This window comes from Dendropsophus ebraccatus, chromosome 7, assembly GCF_027789765.1.
Source record: "Dendropsophus ebraccatus isolate aDenEbr1 chromosome 7, aDenEbr1.pat, whole genome shotgun sequence".
NCBI lineage: Eukaryota > Metazoa > Chordata > Amphibia > Anura > Hylidae > Dendropsophus > Dendropsophus ebraccatus.
In genome coordinates this window covers 114,302,740-114,325,803 of record NC_091460.1, presented here as the reverse complement: position 1 = coordinate 114,325,803, position 23,064 = coordinate 114,302,740, and the positions used below count along the sequence as shown (strand labels likewise).

Here is a 23,064-nt window from a genome sequence, read left to right as displayed (position 1 = left end):
ATAAAAGTAAGGTTGAAGGTCATGTAAAAGTTATGATTTGAGGTTTAGAATTAGCTGTTGAATTCTGAAAAACATGATATACATGTGCTGACTGAAACAAGTTCCATGAAGGACATTGAAGCCTTCAGTGTACCGGGGCAGACTCTAACCGGCGTGGCTAATGAATAACCAGCACCACACCTTACCACTGGGTTCTGCTTTATCAAGAGTTTGAGGTAGTCACCATGCAGGGCAGAAGGATCAGAGGTCACTGAAGTTTATACACTATTTATGTTAAAGATACAATAAAATACACACACACACACACACACACACACACACACACACACACACACATATATATATATATATATATATATATATATATATATATATATATTTTTTTTTTTTTTTTTTTTTTTTTCCATATAATTTGATTCTGGTGACTATTAGTGTTAGTGCAATATGATACAATAAGAATCATGATAAAGCTCCATTTAAGGTTTTATCCTAACAGATATTAAAGGGGAAAAATTTATTACAAATCGGCAGGTTAAAGAAGTTTTCCAGGAAGAAACAATTGATAGAATACCCACAGGGTCAGCTGTTTGGCACCTGTATTGCAGTGAGAACAAGGACAGAAGCAGTTGGCTGTATTCCCTGTGTAGCGGCACTGGTGTCCTGCACCCTCGGCAGTACGACCCTGGCAGAATTAACCGCTCCTCACTTCGTTCTCACTGCAGTGCATATGCCAAACGGAATGTCAGTGGATGGATCCAGCCAGGGGCGTAGCTAATGACTGCTGGGCCCTGGTGCGAGAGGTCAACTTGGGCTCCCCCCCCCTCCTTTCACGACCAAGTGATGCTATTGGTATATATATATATATATATATATATATATATATATATATATATATACACATACACACACCAAGACAGATATTACCAATAACACCAGCATATAGGAAGAGAATATATTATCACCATACATATTACCGCCATACTGTTACTGACCAAATCCTGTATACTAAGACCAATATTACCAGTATATAGGAAGGAAATATTACCGCCACATCACAACCACTGCCATCACCACCATATTGTTACTGACCAAATCCAGTATACTGAGACCAATAAAACACAGTACAAGATAGCAAGTAACAAATAATTCCACCACATACTGACTAACACCACCGCTGCTACTGACTAACACCACCACATACTGACTAACACCAACGCTGCTACTAACACCACCCAGGACCGTATTTACCACTAGGCACCCGTGGTCCAGTGCTTAGGGCAGCACCTTGCAGGGAGGCAGCACCAGGGAGCAGGGGGACAGAAAAAACTAATTTTTTTGTTTTTATTTTTTTTAGTTTTCCTCCTGCCCTTCAGAGTTGCCAGTAAATCTGGTGTCTTTTCCAGGGGGGTGGGGGGTATGGTGGTATTGGTCAGGTCTGGTATCGCCAATAGGTGCGTGAATATGGGGCGTCTTCAGGTTTAGTGCCTAGGGCAGCAGCAGCTGTTCATACAGCCCTGACACCACCACATACTGACTAACACCACCGCTGCTAATGACTATTACCACCACCGCTACTGAGTAACACCACCACAACTGACTAACACCACCGCTGCTACTGAATAACATCCACTGTACACGTATCCCCGCATCCAGTCATATAGAGGTAGCCTCAGTTCCACACAGGTTCTGTACTGCATATACATCACAGTGCAGTTACATCAGGTGACTCACAGAGGACGTCTTTTCTGATTGGAGTTCTTCCCTTTTCATCTTCTTCTCCATCCCTCCTGGGCCATCATAAGAACTTCTCCGAGCCACGAATCCACAGAATCTGCCAGACAGACATATTAGGCTCCTCACACTGACACCATCCTCATTTTTCTACACACTGCACATTTGTATTGGCCCCTTTATGCCCTCATTTAGTGGGTAGGCTGACTCTATGTGACCCCCTCACAGTGTATGCCCCCCTATATGTAGCCTCCTTATAGATGGTCCCCCTCTGTGTACCCCCCCTTATAGTATATGCCCCCTACTATGTAGCCTCCTTATAGATGCCCCCTCTGTGTATCCCCCCTTATAGATGGCCCCCTCTCCCCTATGTTACCCCCCTTATTGATGGCCCCCTTTCCCCCCCTTATAGATGCCAGCCCTTATAGATAGCCCCCTCTCCCCCCTCCTATAGATGCTAGATGCCCCCCTTTCCCCCCCTTATAGATGGTCCTCTCTCCCCCCTCCCTTATAGATGGTCCCCTCTCCCCCCCTTATAGATGGTCCCCTCTCACCCCCCCCCCCCCCTTATAGATGGTCCCCTCTCAGCCCCCCCCTTATAGATGGTATGGTCCCCTCTCAGCCCCCCCCCCTTATAGATGGTCCCCTCTCCCCCCTTATAGATGGTCCCCTCTCACCCCCCCCTTGTAGATGGTCCCCTCTCCCCCCTTATAGATGGTCCCCTCTCCCCCCCTTATAAATGGTTCCCTCTCACCCCCCCTTATAGATGGGCCCCTCTCAGCCTCCCCCCTTATAGATGGTCCCCTCTTAGCCCCCCCTTATAGATGGTCCCCTCTCTTGCCCCCCTTTATAGATAGCCACCTCTCCCCCCCCCTTATAAATTACCCCCTCTCCCCCTTCCTCCTATAGATAGCCCCCTCTTTTCTTCATGAAAACAAATTTAAAAAAAAAGTTAAAAAAACACACACACACACACACACAACTCACCTAACAACGCGCTCCCCCGGCGATCCTCTTCTTCTTCAGCCTCCGTCAGCCCCCGGATCATGCGCTGCTGCCGGGGGTGTCGGGTTCTATCCCCGGCAGCACGCGCATCATAGAGTTCCCTGTGCTGGGACCTCCAGCACAGGGAGCGTCTCTAATGTGCGCTCCCTGTGCCAGAGGTAACAGGCACACAGGGAACTCTATGATGCGCGCGCTGCTGGGGATAGGACCCGACACCCCCGGCAGCAGCGCATGATCCGGGGGCAGACGGTGGCGGCGTCTTGTGACCGCAAGCAACACAATGCTTGCGGTCACAAGAGTGATTGATGAGGGGGGGCCCCTCCTTGTGGCAGGCGGGCTGACCCTGGTAGTTACGCCACCGGATCCAGCTACCCAGATAATAGTAGTAAAAAAGTGCATGGTAGTACAAAAAATGATAATTGATCCTTTCCTTGAAAGCATCATAGGTGGAGGGACATAAACTTTACAATCTACCATTTACAATGGTAAATTTTGACTTTGTTCCATATGAAAATTAACAAAAAATAAATCCTTGTCACAGGCCGAGGTGCACACAATTCTCTATCTTTCCTGAGATAAAACTGCCACAGAGGGACTGCACCTAGGTGTTATGGTTGGTGATGGTGAACCTTGTAGTTCCCCTGTTCTCTGTTACTGCTGCCTGAGGTGTTGGTGGAGACCCCCTTGATGTTGGTGAGGTGCAGAGTAATACAGACAACAGGGAGTCGATGCTTTAAGGTGCAGCAGGGACTTTACTCGAACTAGAGGTATATAACATTATGGTCTCTATGTGCAGAGTACCTTCCAAGATGACCGACGGACAGAGCTGGGTCACTTATAATGGCATGGAGATTTGTTGTAATAAGGAGTTGCCCTTTTGGTACTGGTAGTGAACAACAAACCCAATGGAATGAGAGTCTTTTTAGAGTTATCTGTGCCAGGCCATAAGCCTCAATGGTGCAGATCCCAGAAAATACTAAGGGTATGTCCATGATATTCCCCTCAAAGAGAAAAGGTGATTGAGCTTCCTCCCCTGACAAAAACATAAAGTCTCTTGTCTCGTGAGTTTCTTTTTACCAATTACAAGAAAGACTATATATAAAGTGTAGTAATACAAAGTGGAGCTGGTGTTACAAGCTATAATGGAAAACTGACACCTATTTCAACTGTTCGACTGTTCAAATTTATTTGAACTGCAAACAACCAGTTGACCAGTAGGTGGAGCATCCTGAGCAGAAAAAACGGGATTAATTCTATAATCCAATAGTAAAGGAAACTCTTTTACAACAATCTATGCGATCACATGACTTCCTGATACACACAGGCCGCCAGCTTCCACCGCAGCAGGGTAACCTCATTCACATTTCTGCTCTGGAGCTGCACTTGGATGTCAGCATGTTCTTGGCAGGCGTTTTACTTGTGCTTCATATAAGCTTCTTCAGCATAGCTTCCCCAGGAAAAATCCTAGCCTGGCCCACAGATGGCAGCCATTTTCTGAATCTAAACACCATCCTTGAAGCCCTTGCACACAGAGGCCATGAGGTTACTGTGCTGGTTCGTTCAGCCAACCTACTCATGGACACAAGGAAAACATCGCTCTTAAAATTTGAAGTTTTTCCAGTTTCATTTGACAGAGAGAGTAATGAAGAGATGTTGGAAAAGCTCCTGCGCATATGGATTTATGACCGGCCTAATATGACATATTGGGAATTCTTTGCAAGGTTGAATGAGGTGATAGTGGAGTCTGAGGAGATACAGCGGCTTGCGTGTGATGGTGTTATAAAGAATAAAGTACTACTGAACAAACTAAAAGAGGAAAAGTTTGACGTTCTGATTGCTGACCCAATGGCTGTCTGTGGTGAACTTATTGCTGAGATTATTGGGGTCCCCTTCATCTATTCATTGAGGTTCTCAATGGGTAACGTAATGGAGAGACATTGTGGTCACATCCCAGCCCCATATTCTTACGTACCCGGAGCAATGAATGAGCTCAGTGATAAAATGACTTTTATTGAGAGACTGAAGAATACCGTCCTCTATTTATTTCAGGATGCTTTATTTTATTTTGTTATGTCACCAACTTTGAATCAATATTATAGTGAGGCACTAGGTGAGTATCATGTATGGAGGTGCCAGCCTTCTTGTTATCTTAGCTGAATCATTATTACTATTGAGAAGAAGGTATATGGACTATATTGTTTTATATTATTATGCACTGTGTCAGACTGGAGAGAATACATGACTTCCTGCAGGACATACAGCAGCTGTTAAGTACTTGGAGCTTTTAAATAGAAGCAAATTACAAATCTATAGAACTTTCTGACACCAGTTGATTTAACAGATTTTTTTTGGCCGGAGACTAAAGACTATGAAGGGAACTTATCTATTTTGTCTATCCTTGCACAGTCTTTCTGGACATATTCATTATTCTGGTGAACATGTCTTAATAAATTAGACAATATACACCAAATATCTTTACGACATGCGTCACAATTCTGTCCAGTTGTGTAAACTGTGTATTATGGTCTACTCGGAGACATTTTAACATAGACTGGAGCCTTCACTAGATGACAGACACTTTGCACAGTTGTCTCCTATCTACAGAAGGATTTGACCATGGAGGATCCTATCGCAGGAGTTTCCAATGATACCGAGAATAGTGATCCAAGTTACAATGGAGTGATGGGTAACACATGCTTAATGTCCCTCCATTTTTTTTCTATAGGAGCTGCCTTTGGCTGTGACAGCGGCTCCCATAGAGAATGAATAAAGCAGCAATAAGCATGTGTTACCCATCACTTCATTCTAAAGGGGGGACTTGGGTCACTATTGTCTATCCCATGCAGTTGGGGTCCCTTTTCTTGAGAAGCCATCTTGGCATCTTGAGAAGCCATCAAAATTATCCCCTGTCCATAGGATGTGATTGACATGTCAAAAGTTTTGATCGGTCCAGGTCTGAGTTTTCAGTTTTCAGCCAAGAGAAGACCGTGCTAAGGATGGTCCTTCTCCGGCTCTGTGTCACGTGATCAGTCGGGCTTCATAGAGCTTCATTATTATTCCCACTGATGTCGTGACAAAGAGCCGGGAGAGGTCCCCGATTAGCGCAGTTTTCTCCCGTCTCTATCTCCCGATCGGTAAGAGTCTGAACACTCAGACCTGGACCGATCAAAACTTTTATCATGTCTCTATGACATGTCAAAGGTTTTGGGAAACGACAGTGACACTTTAACACCACTTATCAAACACCTATTTCACATGACATCACTGTTATGTTTTTTGCTTTATTAGGTCGACCAACAACATTATGTGAAATTATGGGAAAAGCAGAAATCTGGCTCATTCGGACATACTGGGATTTCGAGTATCCACGACCACTCCTGCCTAACTTTGAGTTTGTAGGAGGCCTGCACTGTAAACCAGCAAAGCCATTGCCAGAGGTTAGTGCAACTCTACCATAAAGAAAATCTGTCACCAGGTTTATTCCACCTTAAATGAGGGCAGCATAAACTAGTGACAGAAATGCTGAACAGATCGGTGTATTACTTACATCATTCTGTTCAGCCGTTCTCCTAATATACAGGAGAATATGATTCTTGCTGCACTCCCCGCCCTCCAGCTGCGTATTGACAGTTGACTGCCTATATACATGTTCATTCTTCAGCGTGTACAGAGCAGGAGCGCGCGCCTCCCATAGACTCCCATTGTGAGCGGGAGGCTAACGGCATTCCATGGCGGACAATTCCGTTGCGGAATTCCGCTACCTTTGCTCTGTGGGAACGGGGCCTAATAGATAACTGCCAATCAGCAGATGGTGGGTGGAGTTTTCTCTGGATGAGCTGCACAGAACAATGTAAGAGATACATCATTCTATTCAGCTTCACTGTCACTAGTATATGCTACCCTGAGAAAGGACACCATAAACTTACTGACAGAGTCACCTTAAAGAGAACCAATCACCTAAAATTCACTATCCCTATTATCAAAGGTCCTCTCTCCCTAAGTCTATCTATGAAGATACAGACTGCCTTTGCAGTCTGTATCTTATTCTTTACCTAATTCTTCCTCTTCTGTGAAGTAATGCCGGGCGCCGCCATCTTGATGACGTCACGCTGGAACGCACCACTGGAACGCAATTGACGTCATCAAGATGGCGGCGCCCGGCCTTGCCGCTCTGCATGACGGGAGCTTCCTGTCTCGCGCCGGCTCTTTTAAAAAGAGCCGGCGCGAGACAGGAAAGTAAAAAGTAAATATTTTAAAAACGCAACAAAAAAAATAATCAATTATATTTACAAATATTAATAAAATAATGAAATACATCTAATTAGGGAAAAAAAAATTTTGATTATCATCCATGATTGGTTCTCTTTAAGCATGCACAAATGAAATGGTGCAAAAATACCTCTGCCAGCTGACTTAGTGCTTGAGGTAGGTGCTTGAAAAGAGTAGAAGTAGTAGTAGTGCTTTCCCTTTCCCAATGTAGACCTTGTATAGACCTTGCCGGAACTATAGTGGAGATCTGTAAGTAGTAAAGTGATACTAGTACTCACATTTAGATTTAGTCTGACCGCCTTTTGCCCCTGGTATCACAGAACCCGTCCCAGGTGGGTAGCTCAAGACCCAGTTGGCAGTTATCTAGGTGTAGCGACTTGACTGAGTTTTCCCATTTACCTGCACTGCGCAGAAGGGTACGTAGACCTTCTTTATATGGTAGCTTTTTTTCCTACTGGGATCAGCACCTATTGCTTCAGGAGTCTTTTTTGAAGAGTTCCTGGCGTGGGCTAGGGTGTTCCTTGGTGGCTGCTCGCCCCTACTTTAGCTTCGCACTGCATAGTTAACGTAGTGGTTGCTTGTATATAGAGTATCTCTGTGAGAGCTAATCCCTCCTGCATCTGTTCACACTGGATACCTTGTCTAAATGGAACTGCCTCACTTCCTCCCACACAGAGCTAACTCATCCTACAGAGCTGTGTGCGTGAACAAGAGGGCAGACAGGATAGGGCAGAGAAGAGAGAGCACCTAATAAAGGTCAGCACATAACACATGGTACAATAACTCTTAACCCATTACCTTCCTCAGCTGTGCAATTGGAATAATACATATAAATATATAGAACAGTGACACCTAGTTGGGAAGCGAAATACTACATCCATCACTTAACCTGAGTGCAAACTTTAGGACAGGCACATAAGAGAGACACCAAAAGTGGGACACAACAAGAGCAGCACATCCACATCATAGCTATCCTTTCAGTGTACCTGTCATTAAAAAAAAACTTTTGATATGTTTTTACGAAATGTCAAATGATTTTTATAACAGTTACACTTTCAGCATCCCACCACCAAAGAGATGCTGAAATATAGCGTGGTGTAGTGCAGCAGGCCCCGTTCACTTCACTTGCCATAATGTAGTCAGCTAGAGATTGTTAGGGCCACTCTCCATTGATATATACTTATTTACCTGGACTCAGTAGTGTGGTATGATGTGCTATTGTGTCCTGTTAAATCAGCCAGAAGTAGGGGACATTATTACTATCTGGAGGGGCACAGCACAAGGCATTATTACCATATGTGGGGGCACAGCAGGATACATTATTACTATATGTGGGGGCACAGCAGGAGACATTATTACTATATGTGGGGGCACAGCAGGAGACATTATTACCATATGTGGGGGCACAGCAGGATACATTATTACTATATGTGGGGGCACAGCAGGAGACATTATTACTATATGTGGGGGCACAGCAGGAGACATTATTACCATATGTGGGGGAACAGCAGGGAACATTATTTCAATATGTGGGGGCACAGCAGAAGACATTATTACTATATGTGGGGGCAGAGCAGAATACATTATTACTATATGTGGGGGCACAGCAGGAGACGTTATTACAATATGTGGGGGCACAGCATAAGAAATAATTACTACTATGTGGGGGCACAGCAGAATACATTATTACTATATGTGGGGAAAACAGGAGGCATTATTACTATGCATGGGGGCACAGCAGGGAACATTATTACTATATGTAGGGCACAGCAGGGGGACATTATTACTAAATGTGGGAACACAGCAGGGGGCATTATTACTATATGTGGGAGCACAGCAGGGGGCATTATTAGTTGGGTTGAGGCGTTAGAGTCGCGTGGCACTGCGTGAGTGGTGGAGCCTGAGTTCACTTCTTGCACGAGGGCCCATGAGACATTAGCTACACCCCTGGGTGCAGGTGATGTGATAATGTACTTCCACCACTTGTATTTTACAGAGAGTGCTGAATTTAAGTGCAAGGAGCTGAGGAATCACTATACACACTGGCAGTTGAGCTTTCTGAATTGTATGCACATCCTAATAGGGCATTCACACATTCTGTGCACAATCTGTAATTACATAGGATGTGCCACAGACATTGGGGTTCTGGCACCATGAGTCATTATGATGCCAGGAGCTCTTAAACAATGTAAATGTTTACGCTACTGTATTGACACTGTGTGAGTACTGTAGTGTGAACATTTAAACTGTTTCAGAGCTCTCGGCATTATAATCATGTTGCTGGGAGTTCTGTGATTCCGGCTTGTGGCACATCCTCAGTGCACGGACTGTAATCCCCCTAAGGGTTCAATTACAATTGAATTCGGGTAAATGGGATGGCATTTCACTTCTCTCCAGTTCCTCCAACTAGCTGCTATATTAACATTCAGTTGGATAGCCAGTAAGTTGCCAGTAAGATGTGCATCCTGCTGCGAGTTTGTCTGCCTATAGAGTTTACTGGGCAGGGATCCTCAGTGGGTCTCGTTGCTAATTCACAGCGAGAAACACGCTGCGGATCCGTTACGTGTGAACGCAGCCTAACTGTAGATGGCAGTCTCACAGTAAACAAATGGCCTGGATACAACTTGCTAAAGTTTAAAGGGTTTATCCAGGATTAAAAAAACAAAGCTGCTTTCTTCCAAAACAGCACCATCCCTGTCTACTGGGTATATGTGTTATTACAGCTCAGCTCCATAAATGTCAATTAAAATGAGGACAAACAACCTGAGGACAAGAGTGACGCTGTTTCTTAAAGAAAGCAGACATGTTTTTTTGTTTGTTTTTTAAACCTGGATAATTCCTTTAATACATCTGCTAGGGGAAGGGCTGAATCAAACTCTATTACATGTTCTATTATGTCTAAAGTTGCCCAAACACAAAAGATTAGCTATACTAATATGAGGCATCCTAAGAAAGGGTGTTTGATGGATCAGCATTTCAGTTAAATCAAAGCATCTCTACTAATGTATCGCAGGATATAATTAGCTTTCTGTACCTAGGTTTAAAGGGATTTGTGGTCCCTGCTGTTTTAAACAACATTCCTTCATTTCTTAGGTCTATATGATTCATGACATATTTGTAAATTGCTTTTTTTTTATTTTTTATTTCACCAAAAATAAATCCATACCCTAAAAAAATAAGCTCTATGTCTTGGCCACAAGGTGTCTCACTTCTCTGCAATCTGCTATTGACTGCATATTGTTAAGGCCCTATTCCACCAACAGACCTGACGACAGATTATCTGCCAAAGATTTGAAGCCAAACCCAGGAACAGACTATAAACAGGGAACAGGTCATAAAGGAAAGACTGGATTTCTCCTCTTTTCAAATCCACTCCTGGGTTTGGCTTCAAATCTTTGGCAGATAATCTGTCGTCAGATCTGTTGGTGGAATAGGGCCTTTAGGCTCACTCTGTCTCTAGTAATAGAGAGACCTGGAAGGAAAAAGGAGGTAGGAGCTTGTGTTACTGGATATGGTACACCTAAGTTTCATCAATATCTTGAATATAAAGTAATAACTGTAATGTGTTTTTTTTATTGAAGGATATGGAAAAGGTTGTTCAAAGCTCGAGAGAACACGGCATTGTTGTATTCTCACTTGGCTCTATGGTGAAAAACCTGACGGACGAAAGAAGTAATGTGATCGCTTCTGCTCTGAGCCAGTTGCCACAAACGGTAATGCTACTGAAACAGATTAATGTCACTAATATTCCACTGCCTAATATGTATAATAAATATAATTATTGTGCAAATTAAAACAGGTGATCTGGAGATACAGTGGGAAAAGACCAGCTACATTAGGAAAGAACACAGTGCTGTATGACTGGATACCACAGAACGATCTCTTGGGTAAGTCTGAAAAGCTCTTGCTACTGTAGCTCAGCATGCATGGGCACTACATGAATGAATGAAAATAAGCCTCAAAAGCCTCAATTCCTATACTTTGGATCATTTATTTGCCAGTGTAAAAATACCCATTAGTCATATGAGAATGTTTACAAAGTAAGTTCCAATATTACAAATAAATTAAAGGAGAAGTCTGGTGAAATTTTTTATTTAGGTATTATATTGCCCCCCAAAAGTTATACAAATTACTAATATACACTTATTACGGGAAATGCTTATAAAGTGCTTTTTTCCCTGCACTTACTACTGCATCAAGGCTTCACTTCCTGGATAACATGGTGATGTCACTTCCTGGATAACATGGTGATGTCACGCCCCGACTCCCAGAGCTGTGCGGGCTGTGGCTGCTGGAGAGGATGATGGCAGAGGGATGCTCAGTGTCCCCCCAGTGCCCTGTGTCTCTCAGTGTCCCCCTGCCATCATCTGCTCCAGCAGCCACAGCCCACACAGCTCTGGGAGTTGAGTCGTGACATCACCATTTTATCCAGGAAGTGACATCACCATTTTATCCAGGAAGTGAACCCTTGATGCAGTAGTAAGTGCAGTTAAAAAAAGCCCTTTGAAAGCATTTCCTGTAATAAGTGTATATTGGGGATTTGTATAACTTTTGGTGGGCAATACAATACTTTAATAAACATTTTCGCAGGACTTCTCCTTTAAGTGTAATTTACTGTCAAAGTTTTCCCTTGCCTCGCCCTGTTATTCATCCCCACGATGGTGACTCATTAGTACTGTAGAATGAACGATGCTGTTCAGAATTTTCTATTCTACTACTGTAGATGTGGCTTTCACATTGAGTGGGTCATAATTAGAATGATTAAAGTCATGTAAATTATTATTAGAGATGAGCGCAACTGGTCGCAACAGTCCGATCATTCGTAATTTGAATACCGGTGGCTGAAGGAGTTGGATAAAGCCCTAGGGGGAATTGGAAAACATGGACAGAGCCATAGGCCATAGACTGTATCCATGCTTTCCTGGAATCCCTAGGGCTGCATCCAACTTTTTCAGCCACCGGTATTCAAATGCAAAACCATTGGACTTTAGCATGCTCCAGGGCAGAATACTCCTTTAAAGGGAATCTGTCAGCACCCGGGCCCTACCTGAGGTGCTGACAGTGTGCTGTAGCTGGCAGTCCCCTAGTGAGCAAGGTACCTTTTGGTAATTTGCTTGTGCAGTGGATTATGCACAATCTTGCGTCTCTTCCTCCTAATGAAGAGTCGTTGAGGAGTTGTGTCTCAATGTTTGTGCCCGGCCTCCTGCTCGCTCAGCTGTCAGTATCTTCCAATATAGGACTGATCTGCAATCAGCAGAAACTCCTGGCCTGGGCTGGAGATGTAGTTATGGGGTAAATCATCTGTCCAGAGAAAAATACCTGTTTATTTTCTTTGGCTCTATTCCCCTGATGGAAATGAAATATAGTTTTGTATTTTTTCTCATTATTGTATCATATTTAAAAGTGCAAAGATTTTCCAATCAGGTCAAAAAAATTTTTAAATAGTTTTTTTTTTTTTTAATAATGATGAGAGAAAATTAAAAATAAAGAGCTATATTTCATTTCCATTAGGGGAATTGAACCAAAGAAAACAAACTGGTGCTGGTCTTTAGCCAGGTGATTTACCCCTTAACCACAGCTCCCATAGAGATTTAACTATATCAGATCAGTCCTCTGTTGGCAGATTATGGTACAGTATGGTAAAATAGTTGCTGGCCAAACAAATTAGCTATTGCAGGTATATGGTCAGCTTTACACACTGCAGAGGCCCAATTCCTAGTTACTGCATCAGTATATGCTATGTATAGCTATAGTAATTATTTTTTGGGTCCTTCATAATATTTTCACACAGAAAATTTGATATATAGAAAAAATAGTTTCTTGTGATATTTTGACTTGGCTATAACTGATGAGTTATTCTGATAGTAATAATATTCTATAACAGTATCATCATTTAATATGTCTGCATATTAGGTCATCCAAAGACAAAAGCATTCATTACCCATGGAGGTACTAATGGAATTTATGAAGCCATCTATCATGGAGTGCCTATGGTTGGAATTCCACTATTTGCTGATCAGCCAGATAACATTATTCACATGAAAACAAAAGGCATGGCTGTAATGCTAGACATCAACAAGATGGAGAGCAAAGACTTACTGGATGCAGTAAACACGGTTATTAACAACCCAAGGTAAGATCTTAACATACTAGCATGGGTGGACCGACAATGCTCCGGGTCAATGGGCCACTGGGAATGGCCAACAGAATAATTTGATTGGTCGTCAATTGGATTTAGTACTAAACTGCAGTCTAAGGGTCCTATTACACAGCCCGATGCCTCCTGTAAGCGAGAGTCGATCTGCTTACCGAGCCTATTACACTGCTTCATTATTATTTAGCAAGGGCTGCACAGACATTGTTAGCGATGTCCATGCAACGCTTGCCCTCAAACTGTAAACATTACCTCTCCGTGGTCTCTGGTCTTCTCCTGCCCTCTGATCGCTTAATGGAGCCGCCGATACAGCTTTACAGCTGGTCTCTGAACTGACAAACTGCTCAACTGGGACCGCAGTCATTGGCAGCTACAGCAGCAGCTACGAGAAGCGAGCAGAGAACAGAGGAACACCAGGAGCATGGATAGGTAAGTATAGAGGTTTTTTTTCACACAGTCCTCAGCCGTCAGCCACGCATTGCTATTACACGTAGCGATGCGCAGTCGGCGACCAATTTTAGGTCAGGACCAAAAGACATGATCAACCGATGATCGTTGACTCTATTACAAGGAGCAATAATTACTGCTTCATAATAGGGCCCTAACAAAAGAAAGATTCCTGGCACTCACCATTTTTGCAAATCAAAAGTATATTTATTTACATAATAGCCCTAGGGAGTACTGTATCTACGTTTTCCACGCAGCCTAGGGTTGCATCCAATTTCTTCTGCAACCAAATGCAGAGAGTTAAAGAAAACAGTAGCTAAAGGTGTCACAACCTTAGAGCTACAGTGACGTGCACCTATTGGCGAGGCCTTGTACCCCCAAATACATCTAAATTGTTAGTATTATCAATAATTTCCAACATTTAAATAGTCAAATGAAGCAAAATGAGCGGGTACTTGTGTGCCACATGGAAAGATATTGTCCTTTTCGGGTCCTCTGATAGACCTGAGATGGACAGGCCGTAAAGTTTTGAGTCTGACACCTAAAGTTTTGTGCACTGGTCTCAGCCAATTTTCAAAAAGTAGCATTCGAGATATGTGCTATAATTCACACCAGAAGTGAGTGAATTATAATGAAAACAATGCCTTTTCATAGCTGGTATGGGTTTTAGTTTGTTGTGCACAGACAGCAAAAGAAGCCGCAAGCTTTTAAGAAGCATGTACCTGTTACTTTCAGACTTGAACACTGGTTTATAAAATGCCAGTACATAAGCAAATCTCCAGCAATGACATAAATATGTTTCCCAACGTTGGGAATCCCCACGCACAGAACATGACTGCATGATTGTGGGGAGTCTAACTGTTAGGACCACCTTCCTGAAGAATGGGAGCTGAGTGGTGTTGAGTAGAGATGAGCGAACCTGGAGCATGCTCGAGTCCATCCGAACCCGAACTTTCGGCATTTGATTAGCGGTGGCTGCTGAAGTTGGATAAAGCCCTAAGGCTATGTGGAAAACATGGATATAGTCATTGGCTGTATCCATGTTTTCCAGACACCCTTAGAGCTTTATCCAAGTTCAGCATCCACCGCTAATCAAATGCCGATCGTTCGGGTTCGGATCGTCTCGAACCCGAACCCGGTTCGCTCATCTCTAGTGTTGAGCAGACTTGCTCAATTGTTTGAGTTCGGCAACATTCTTTAAACTCGAACGCTTGGCATTTGACTCCCGGTGGCTGAAGAAGTAGGATGCAGCCCTAGGGAATCCTGGAAAACATGGATGCAACTTCTCCAGCCGCTGGGAATCAAACGCAGACCGTTCAGGTTTGAAGAACGTTGACAAACCCGAACAGTTTTGCAAATCTGCTTAACACTACAGCTGAGCTGCAGTAACACAGTGCCACCACAATACACTGAACAAAACCAGCTGTTTATTGTGTATATGTTTGGGCTCTGGCTATACCGATCAGCTGATCATCGGAAGCACCTGGAGTCAGCACAAGCCTTTCAGACTTTCATGGCCTATATTGTGGATACACATTAGCTAAAATGACAATCGTTTGATGAATGAAAGCCCTAAGGCTGACTGGAAAACATGAACATGGCCTATGGTTATATCCATGAGTTCCAGGACTCCCTAGGGCTGCATCCAACTTCTGCAGCCATCGGTATTCAAATGCCCACATTTGAAATGTAACATATTGCATCACTATAGACTTATTTAACTTTGTGGCACAACCCCTTTAAGTCTTTTAAAATAATTAAAAATTAAAAAGCTGATGGTAATAGCGAACTTACCGCTTACCTCAATACTCTGGATGTGCCCTGCATGGTGGCCCAGATTATGGGTTTTGCAACTACTCTTTGGGCCCTATTCCACCGGACGATTATCGTTAGCATAATCGTTAACGATTAACAATCTCAAACGACCGCTATTGCGAAAGACCTGAAAACGTTCACTCATTTCCATGGAACGATAATCGTTACTTATGATCGTAATTGCGATCGTTTCTTCTTCCGTATTTCTTCGCTATTGCGTTCGTATCTATTGCGAACGACCGAACGATGTCTTATTCAATGCGAACGATTTGCGAACGTTTTGCGAACGAGCAACGATAAAAATAGGTCCAGGTCTTATAAAGCGATCAACGATTTCTCGTTCGGTCGTTAATCGTTACTGCATTTCAACCGAACGATTATCGTTTAGATTCGAACGATTTAACGATAATCTGAACGATAATCGTCCGGTGGAATAGGGCCCTAAGTCTCTTCGGCCGTTAGCTCCATTTTCCACTCAATATTTCGTAAAGCCCCATTGTTTACAGCAGAAGGCCCACTCACCCCGATTTTACATAACCCTGACTTTCCATTGGGTGACCGTATATGTAGCTTTTTAGGTATACGATCGGACATGCCCTTATATATTAGACAATTTACTTCTGCTTCTGCACTTAAAAGCTACGAAGATTTAGTACCAGTTGGAGAACGGTCTAGCTCTCTGGCACTACAATATAACAATGTTACACTATTATAATGCAAAAAAGACAACATTGAGATTTCATAGCTCATTAATCTATTAATCCTCTTCTTCCCCGACACATGCTATATCTCTGACATATACGATTTTGCTCTCCGCTCCTAACCCTCTGCCGCCTACGTTTCAGCGCGGTTGGGAGTCAGAACTAGCACGTTCTTTCTCTTCACCTGTTTGGGGTAAAATATACCATTTCTGCCACAAGTCCTCGGTCTTGGTCAGATATCAGGAGACAAAACTATAAGATACTCTTCAGATGGTACAGAGTTCCTGTACTCCTTGTACGCTGTATCCTAATGTTTCTGATATCTGCTGGAGATGCAGAATGGGGCGGGGTACCATTTTACACACGTGGTAGTTATGTGACAAATTACAGCCGTTTTGGGGGCAGATTGTAAACGTAATAAAAACCATGACCTCTGTTCAGCTTCCCCTTGATTCCGTGGTGTTGTTGTTATTGCTGCTACCGGGATCGCTTAAATCTAAAAATCATTAGTTAGATTTCTTCTCACGGCTGCGCATGCAGTTATTCCAAGGTACTGGAAACATGCTGATGTTCCTACGATATCTGAGTGGCTGGTGGAGGTTAAGGGAATGTGCCACATGGAGGAGCTGAGAGCGGAATTGCATGGTGACCTGGAGAAGACTGCCTTATTGTGGTTGCCCTGGTCCAGTTTTCTAGACTCTCCAGAGTATAGTACTTACAATTTCTGAATAGTCTTTTATCTTGGGTGTCCACAAGCCCAGCTCGCCAAGAATCCTCTTTTTGGGTTTGAAGGGACTGCATTGACATCCTCCTTTTTCTCTACTTTTTCTTTCTCTTCTTCTCCTATCGTCTGCTCCATCTCTTTTCTTTCTTCGCTCTTTGTTCATGTTCTACAACTTTCTTGTCTTGAAATTGCCGTGATATGGCTCCATAGGCTCAGAAATGTTATCACTATAATGATTAATAACCAGTGGATTAGGAGAAGTTTTCTCTTCTCTTTTGTTAAAGGAGAAGTCCGGTGAAAATTTTTATTAAAGTATTGTATTGCCCCCCAAAAGTTATGCAAATCCCCAATATACACTTATTATGGGAAATGCTTATAAAGTGCTTTTTTCCCTGCACTTACTACTGCATCAAGGCTTCACTTAATGGATAAAATGGTGATGTCACGACCCAACTCTTAGGGCTGTGCAGGCTGTGGCTGCTGGAGAGGATGATGGCAGAGGGATGCTCAGTGTCCCTCCAGTGCCCGGTCATCATCCTCTCCAGCAGCCACAGCCCGCACAGCTCTGGGAGTCGGGTTGTGACATCACCATTTAATCCAGTAAGTGAAGCCTTGATGCAGTAGTAAGTGCAGGGAAAAAAGCACTTTATAAGCATTTCCCATAATAAGAGTATATTGGTCATTTGTATAACTTTTGGGGGGCAATACAATACTTTAATAAAAATTTTCACCGGACTTCTCCTTTAAGCGCCTGCTGACGTTGATCACAAACTGTGTGCTGACTTTGCACGGACTCTTTCTATGGACTCTCTAAAGAAATGTTTTTATGTTTACTATGTACAATTTCCACTGTGCAGATTATTTTCTGTATACTTGTTACCTGTTATTTCATGGCCTTTCGCCTGTATTGTTTGTAAAAATCTCTTTTCAATAAAACTTGTTGAATAAGAAGAAAAAAATTAAAAAGCTGTTACAACATGTTATCTTTTAGTTATAAAGAAAATGCCATGAGGATATCCCAGATACATCATGACCAGCCAGTGAAGCCGCTAGACAGAGCTGTATTTTGGATAGAGTTTGTCATGCGCCACAAGGGAGCAAAGCACCTGCGTCCAGCATCTCATGATCTAACCTGGTACCAATACCACTGCCTGGATGTCATCGGATTCCTACTTTTCTGCTTCTTCATTATTCTCTATATTATTATAAAAATGTTTTCATTTTGCTGCAGGAAATGCCGTCCGGCCAGGAGGAAGCAGAAAAAACATTAGTATAATTAAGTTACTTCCTGTGTGCATTAAACAGGTTCACATATGTCTGGAGTTCTGTTGCTATCCCAAATGGGAACATGAGTGCAATGCATTGGATCTTTTGTACCCATCATACACTACCGTGCCCCATAGACTGAAATTGGGCACAAGACTGGACCTATGTATTCTCAAGTGTGGTTGCACTGGATCAAAACAATAATCTCTATGGAATGGTTTTGATCTGACGTAACCATGCTGGGTTACCAGACACGTGAACCCACTCCCACTGTGTAATAATATTGATGTAAGGTGTCCATCTTGGTAAATAAATAGCCACTAAAAATGACCATTATAAGTGGCCGTCTATCTCACAAGACGGCCTCCTTCCCCGATATTATTAGCTAGTGGGAAAATAGCCTTAAAATGACTTCCAACTATTTAATTAGGTTCTTAATTTTAGTGATTATCAGTGCCTACTCAAATACCATAGGTTACTTCTATTTTACCCTCTATATTTATGCACATAACCATATTAGGGTTCCACCCTAAGGCCATGTTCACACTATGTAAGACAGTGGCCGTTCTGTGACATGGCAGTGTCATTGAACGCCCTCTGTTTGTAAAGTTCAGCCTGGATTTCTTTTCAATTGGAATTTGTTCCAATTAACCATTGCAGACAATGTAAAGTGCTGTCGAGGCCGCACTTTACATTGTCTGCACTGTAATTTCGTGCGGCCGCAGAGTGTATACACTCCGGCTGAGATTCTATAGAGTTCAATGCAATCGGCCGATGTCATTAGATAATGTGAACCTGCAACAACGGCCGTTGTTTAATGAAAACTTGCGTTTTGTGAATGTGGCCTAATAAGGCACACATAGTATACTATGTTCTTTGTGAGCGTCTAATTTTGTTATGAATGCTTCTAGGTGTGACGATAAAACTACATGAACCAGGCTGTACTTGAGCCAATCATTTACTCTCCCCTGAAATGAATGAACTATTGCTGGTATCATGAATGTGAAAGGCGAGGTTGACAATGGGAAGTTCAGGTGCCTTTTCTGTGTGTTTGTTGTGTAGATTTAATTACCAAATTATGTAAATTATGCTTTATTGTGCCTTCTACATAAATTGGGGAGACTCATCAAAAGTGGTGCCTGGAGACTGGAGAACATACACAGTGACTAGAGATGAGTAAATTTACAATAATCCAGTCATCAGTCTGCTGCCTGTAAACTGACTGCCACTCCTCCCCGGGTGTTGGGAAAAGCTGGATCCAGTCCTGGGAAATTTCTCCATTTCCCAGCACCTGGGGAGGAGCTAAGCTTGAATTAAAGGGGTTGTCCAGCGAAAATCTTTTTCTTTCAAATCAACGGATATCAGAAAGTGATATAGATTTGTAATTTACTTCTATTAAAAAATCTAAAGTCTTCCCATATTTATTAGCTGCTGTATGTCCTGCAGGAAATTATGTTTTATATTCAGTCTGACACAGTGCTCTCTGCTGACATCTCTGGACGAGACAGGAACTCTTGTCTCGGTTTTCTATGAATCCCCATAGAAAACCTCTCCTGCTCTGGACAGTTCCTGTCTCGGCCAGAGATGTCAGCAGAGAGCACTGTGTCAGACTGAAAATAAAACATTTCCTGCACGACATACAGCAGCTGATGGAAAGACTTGAGATTTTTTATTAGAAATTACAAATCTCTATAACTTTCTGATATCAGTTGATTTGAAAGAAAAAGATTTCTGCTGGACAACCCCTTTAAAAGGCAGCCGGCTGATGAGTGGATTGCAGTTTCCTGCTGTTATATTGATATGGGCATTCCCTCCCGTTTTCCCTTGCACTAGTTTTGATAAATCTCCACTGTACTATTAGTTAGGCCCAGAAGGAAATCTCTGCATTTTATCAAATGACTTTAATTTTTAAAGGAATGGATTATTCATGTTCCTGTTGCCCTCTCTGATTTATATATATAATGTTTCCTGTAATAAAATACTCCTTAATACAAACAAAGCTGGTGTTTATGTAACGCATAGTGGTGATACTTTGAGTTCTGCTGCCATCTTGTGTATTTTGTTATTTTAAGTGAAAAACATTTCAAATTTGAATTTTTAAGGGGGTTTTGCTGGGCGTGGGATAAAAAAAAAAAAAAAAAAAAAAAATACTCGCATGCCCTGATAGAGTCATGTTCTCTCTGGAACAAAGTGGCCATGTATTTCTAATGCTGAATAACCCCTTTAAGGTCCTTTTACATGGCCTGATAAGCGCATGAGTACGACCACAAATTAGCGCTGTTCAGTGAGATGCTTATTATCTCTAATGCTTATATCTTGGCACTGGATTGCAATATGGAGGGTACGAAGCCATGCCATACGCTGCCTTTAGTTTAGGCATTAAAGGGGTTACATGATTAAAGCGTAACTGTCATTTCAGGGTCATTTTTTTGAAAACATTAAATATCAACAGTACAAGCGATTTTAAGAAACTCTGTAATAGGTTTTATGTACTAAAAGAGTTTCCTTCTGGACTGAAAACGCAATCTCCCAGCCTCCCCCCTCACATAAGATGAAGCAGGATTTCTGTCTCCATTATGTGGCTATGGAGAGGGGAGGGGCTGTTAGGAGTGACTGAGCACGGAGCAGTCCTGCACAGCACAACACCCTGCAATCTTCTCTCAGTAAGTTCATAGATAAGCACTGACCTTTCTGAAACCTGAATCCAGCGTTTTAGGTGCCCAGAGTCTACAGACAGCTGACCTTCATGTCACCTCTTCCTGCTCCCTCATCTCCCTCAGCCCCTTCCCACTTCATAGGCTTACAATGGAGAGAGCAGAACCCGTCTTCACTGGCTTCTCTGTAATGAAGACGTGTTTGCCTGATAATGCACAGATAAGAAGTCAGGGGGGGAGGCTGGGAGATTGCTTCTTGAGTACAGAAGGAGGCTTTTTTGGCTGATAAAACCTATTACAGAGTTTCTTAAAATCGCTTATACTACTTATTTCTGCAAAAAAAAACAACAAACAAACATGAAAGTTACGCTTTAAGGTGCTTGGGCTCTAAAAACGCATTGGAGTTATAGGTGGATATCCATGTTTTTATACTTTGTTTTCTCAATAAATGTACTTTTTAACATATCAGTTGGAGCTGGTTCCATTCTTCCATTGTTTTAATTAAAGGGGTTATCTAGCGTGGCCACTTTCTTCCAGAGACAGCACAACTCTTGTCTCCAGTTCAGGCGTGCTTTTAAAATAAGCTCCTTTCACTTCAATGTAATTGAGTTGCAAAACCTTTACCCATACTGGAGTGATGCTGTATGAGCTGAGCAGATTCATATATAGTTTTTTAGGAAAAGTTCCAGGATAACTTGTCATGTAAGTTTCCATTCATTCTGGGCTAAGTAGTTACATGGGCGGTCCTGTTCAGAGATTGACAGCTCTCTGTGTGCAAGTGTGTAGGTAGAAAGAGCTGTCAATCACTAAGCAGGACCACCCAATTGACTTCTTAACCCACAATACGTAGAATAGACAAGTAAGTGGCCCTAGTCAGGGATTGACTACCTGTACACTTACATACAGATAGTTGTCAGTATTTGAATAGGACCGCCCACATGACTACTTAGCCCAGAATGAGCAGAGATTTACATGGGTAAATAACCAGTTATCCTGAACCTTTTCCTTTGAAACTATATAATAATCTGCTCAGCTCCTCCTGTTCTATAACAAGATGCCTGCAGATTGGACTGCATTTTCAATGTGACAGGTTCCCTTTAAAAAGCTGCTTACAGGTAAGCTTTAAAAGTATTCTCAGCTTCAAAAATATAATGCAAAAATTAGCAATTTTGCTAATGCTTTTTTAGCAGAATTGCTTACTTTAGTATTTTGGCCCTCTTCTCTTCCCCTGTAGATGACAGCTCATTGTCTAGGTTACAGACCACCACTCTCTGTTCAGACTTGTGGCCGAGCTGCTGACATTCTCCATTCTCAGGTGGTTGGGACCTCTGGAAGTGGCAAGTGTGCTTCTGTGTCTGAGATCACACATCTCCAGGACTTGTGGAGTGTGTAATGAGTGGCACACGCAGAGCCGATGTGAGGGCACAGATATGGGTAAGTGTGTCTTCATTACTATGTTCCCCCCCCCCCCCCCCCCCCTTTTTTTTTTTTTTTTTTAAAGCTGGCCTGTTAACAAGGGCAGGCTCCTATGCATATTAGTCAGGTTCACTGTCATTCATATTACACCTGGACTAAGTATAGAAGAAGGACGTTTCCTTTCTGCAGTCAATCTTTATTTATTGGCATTATTCCATCCATCACTTTGTTCCAAATAATGCAACAACCAGCTGAGTATACCTTCACATAACAAGGGGTATTCGTGTCCAGGGGACACCCTACTCAGGCATGTCTGGTTTTAATCACAACTGTTATTGCATTTTTTTCTCTGTTGAAGGCACTGATACAGTTCTCCCTCTGTATATATATGACACACACTGGTGATTATTTTTTATGTGGCAGACTTACAGTGCTTCTTATTTTCTCAGGCTCAGTCACATGACCACCCAGCCATTCATTCCTTTATTTCCTGTGCTGTCATGTTCAATGTCCGTTTCCTGTTCCTCACAATGAATGTGGTGTCTCCTAATGAGTCATCAGATGGGACATGTAGTAAGGACAGCATGACATGGATGAGGGCTGGTTAGCCTGGTTGCTGCGCCCATAATAAGTCCAACCTATGCACAAATACTTTAAACACATGGTATTGCCCACATTCAGGTTTCACCTATACCCTGCTATACAAATGAGCAAAACATGCATCATGCATCAACACATCCTCCTTGGGGTGAGTGGTATGGAAACATCTTGACATACTCAAGGGCAAGGATGGGGGAAGCTTCAACCCTCTAGCTGTTGCAAAACTACAATTCCCATTATGCCTGGACAGCAAACTGTCCAGGCATGATGGGAATTGTATTT

General features: G+C 42.6%; 1 protein-coding gene across 8 annotated transcripts in view; it reads left to right on the top strand.

The window, feature by feature from the left end:
- Positions 1-20,111, top strand: part of LOC138797703 (UDP-glucuronosyltransferase 2A2-like) — a 54,211-nt gene extending 34,100 nt beyond the window's left edge. For 6 of the 8 annotated variants that reach the window (XM_069978240.1, XM_069978244.1, XM_069978237.1 and 3 more), the window contains 5 exons: positions 6,025-6,173; positions 10,587-10,718; positions 10,805-10,892; positions 12,919-13,138; positions 17,838-20,111. In XM_069978240.1, the coding sequence (XP_069834341.1) occupies positions 6,025-6,173; positions 10,587-10,718; positions 10,805-10,892; positions 12,919-13,138; positions 17,838-18,117 (869 nt within the window). In that variant the 3' untranslated portion in view covers positions 18,118-20,111. Of the gene's footprint in view, positions 1-4,216; positions 4,847-6,024; positions 6,174-10,586; positions 10,719-10,804; positions 10,893-12,918; positions 13,139-17,837 lie in introns of all 8 variants that reach the window. The other 2 variants (XM_069978245.1, XM_069978243.1) reach the window with 2 other exon arrangements.
- The last annotated feature ends 2,953 nt before the right edge of the window (positions 20,112-23,064 follow it).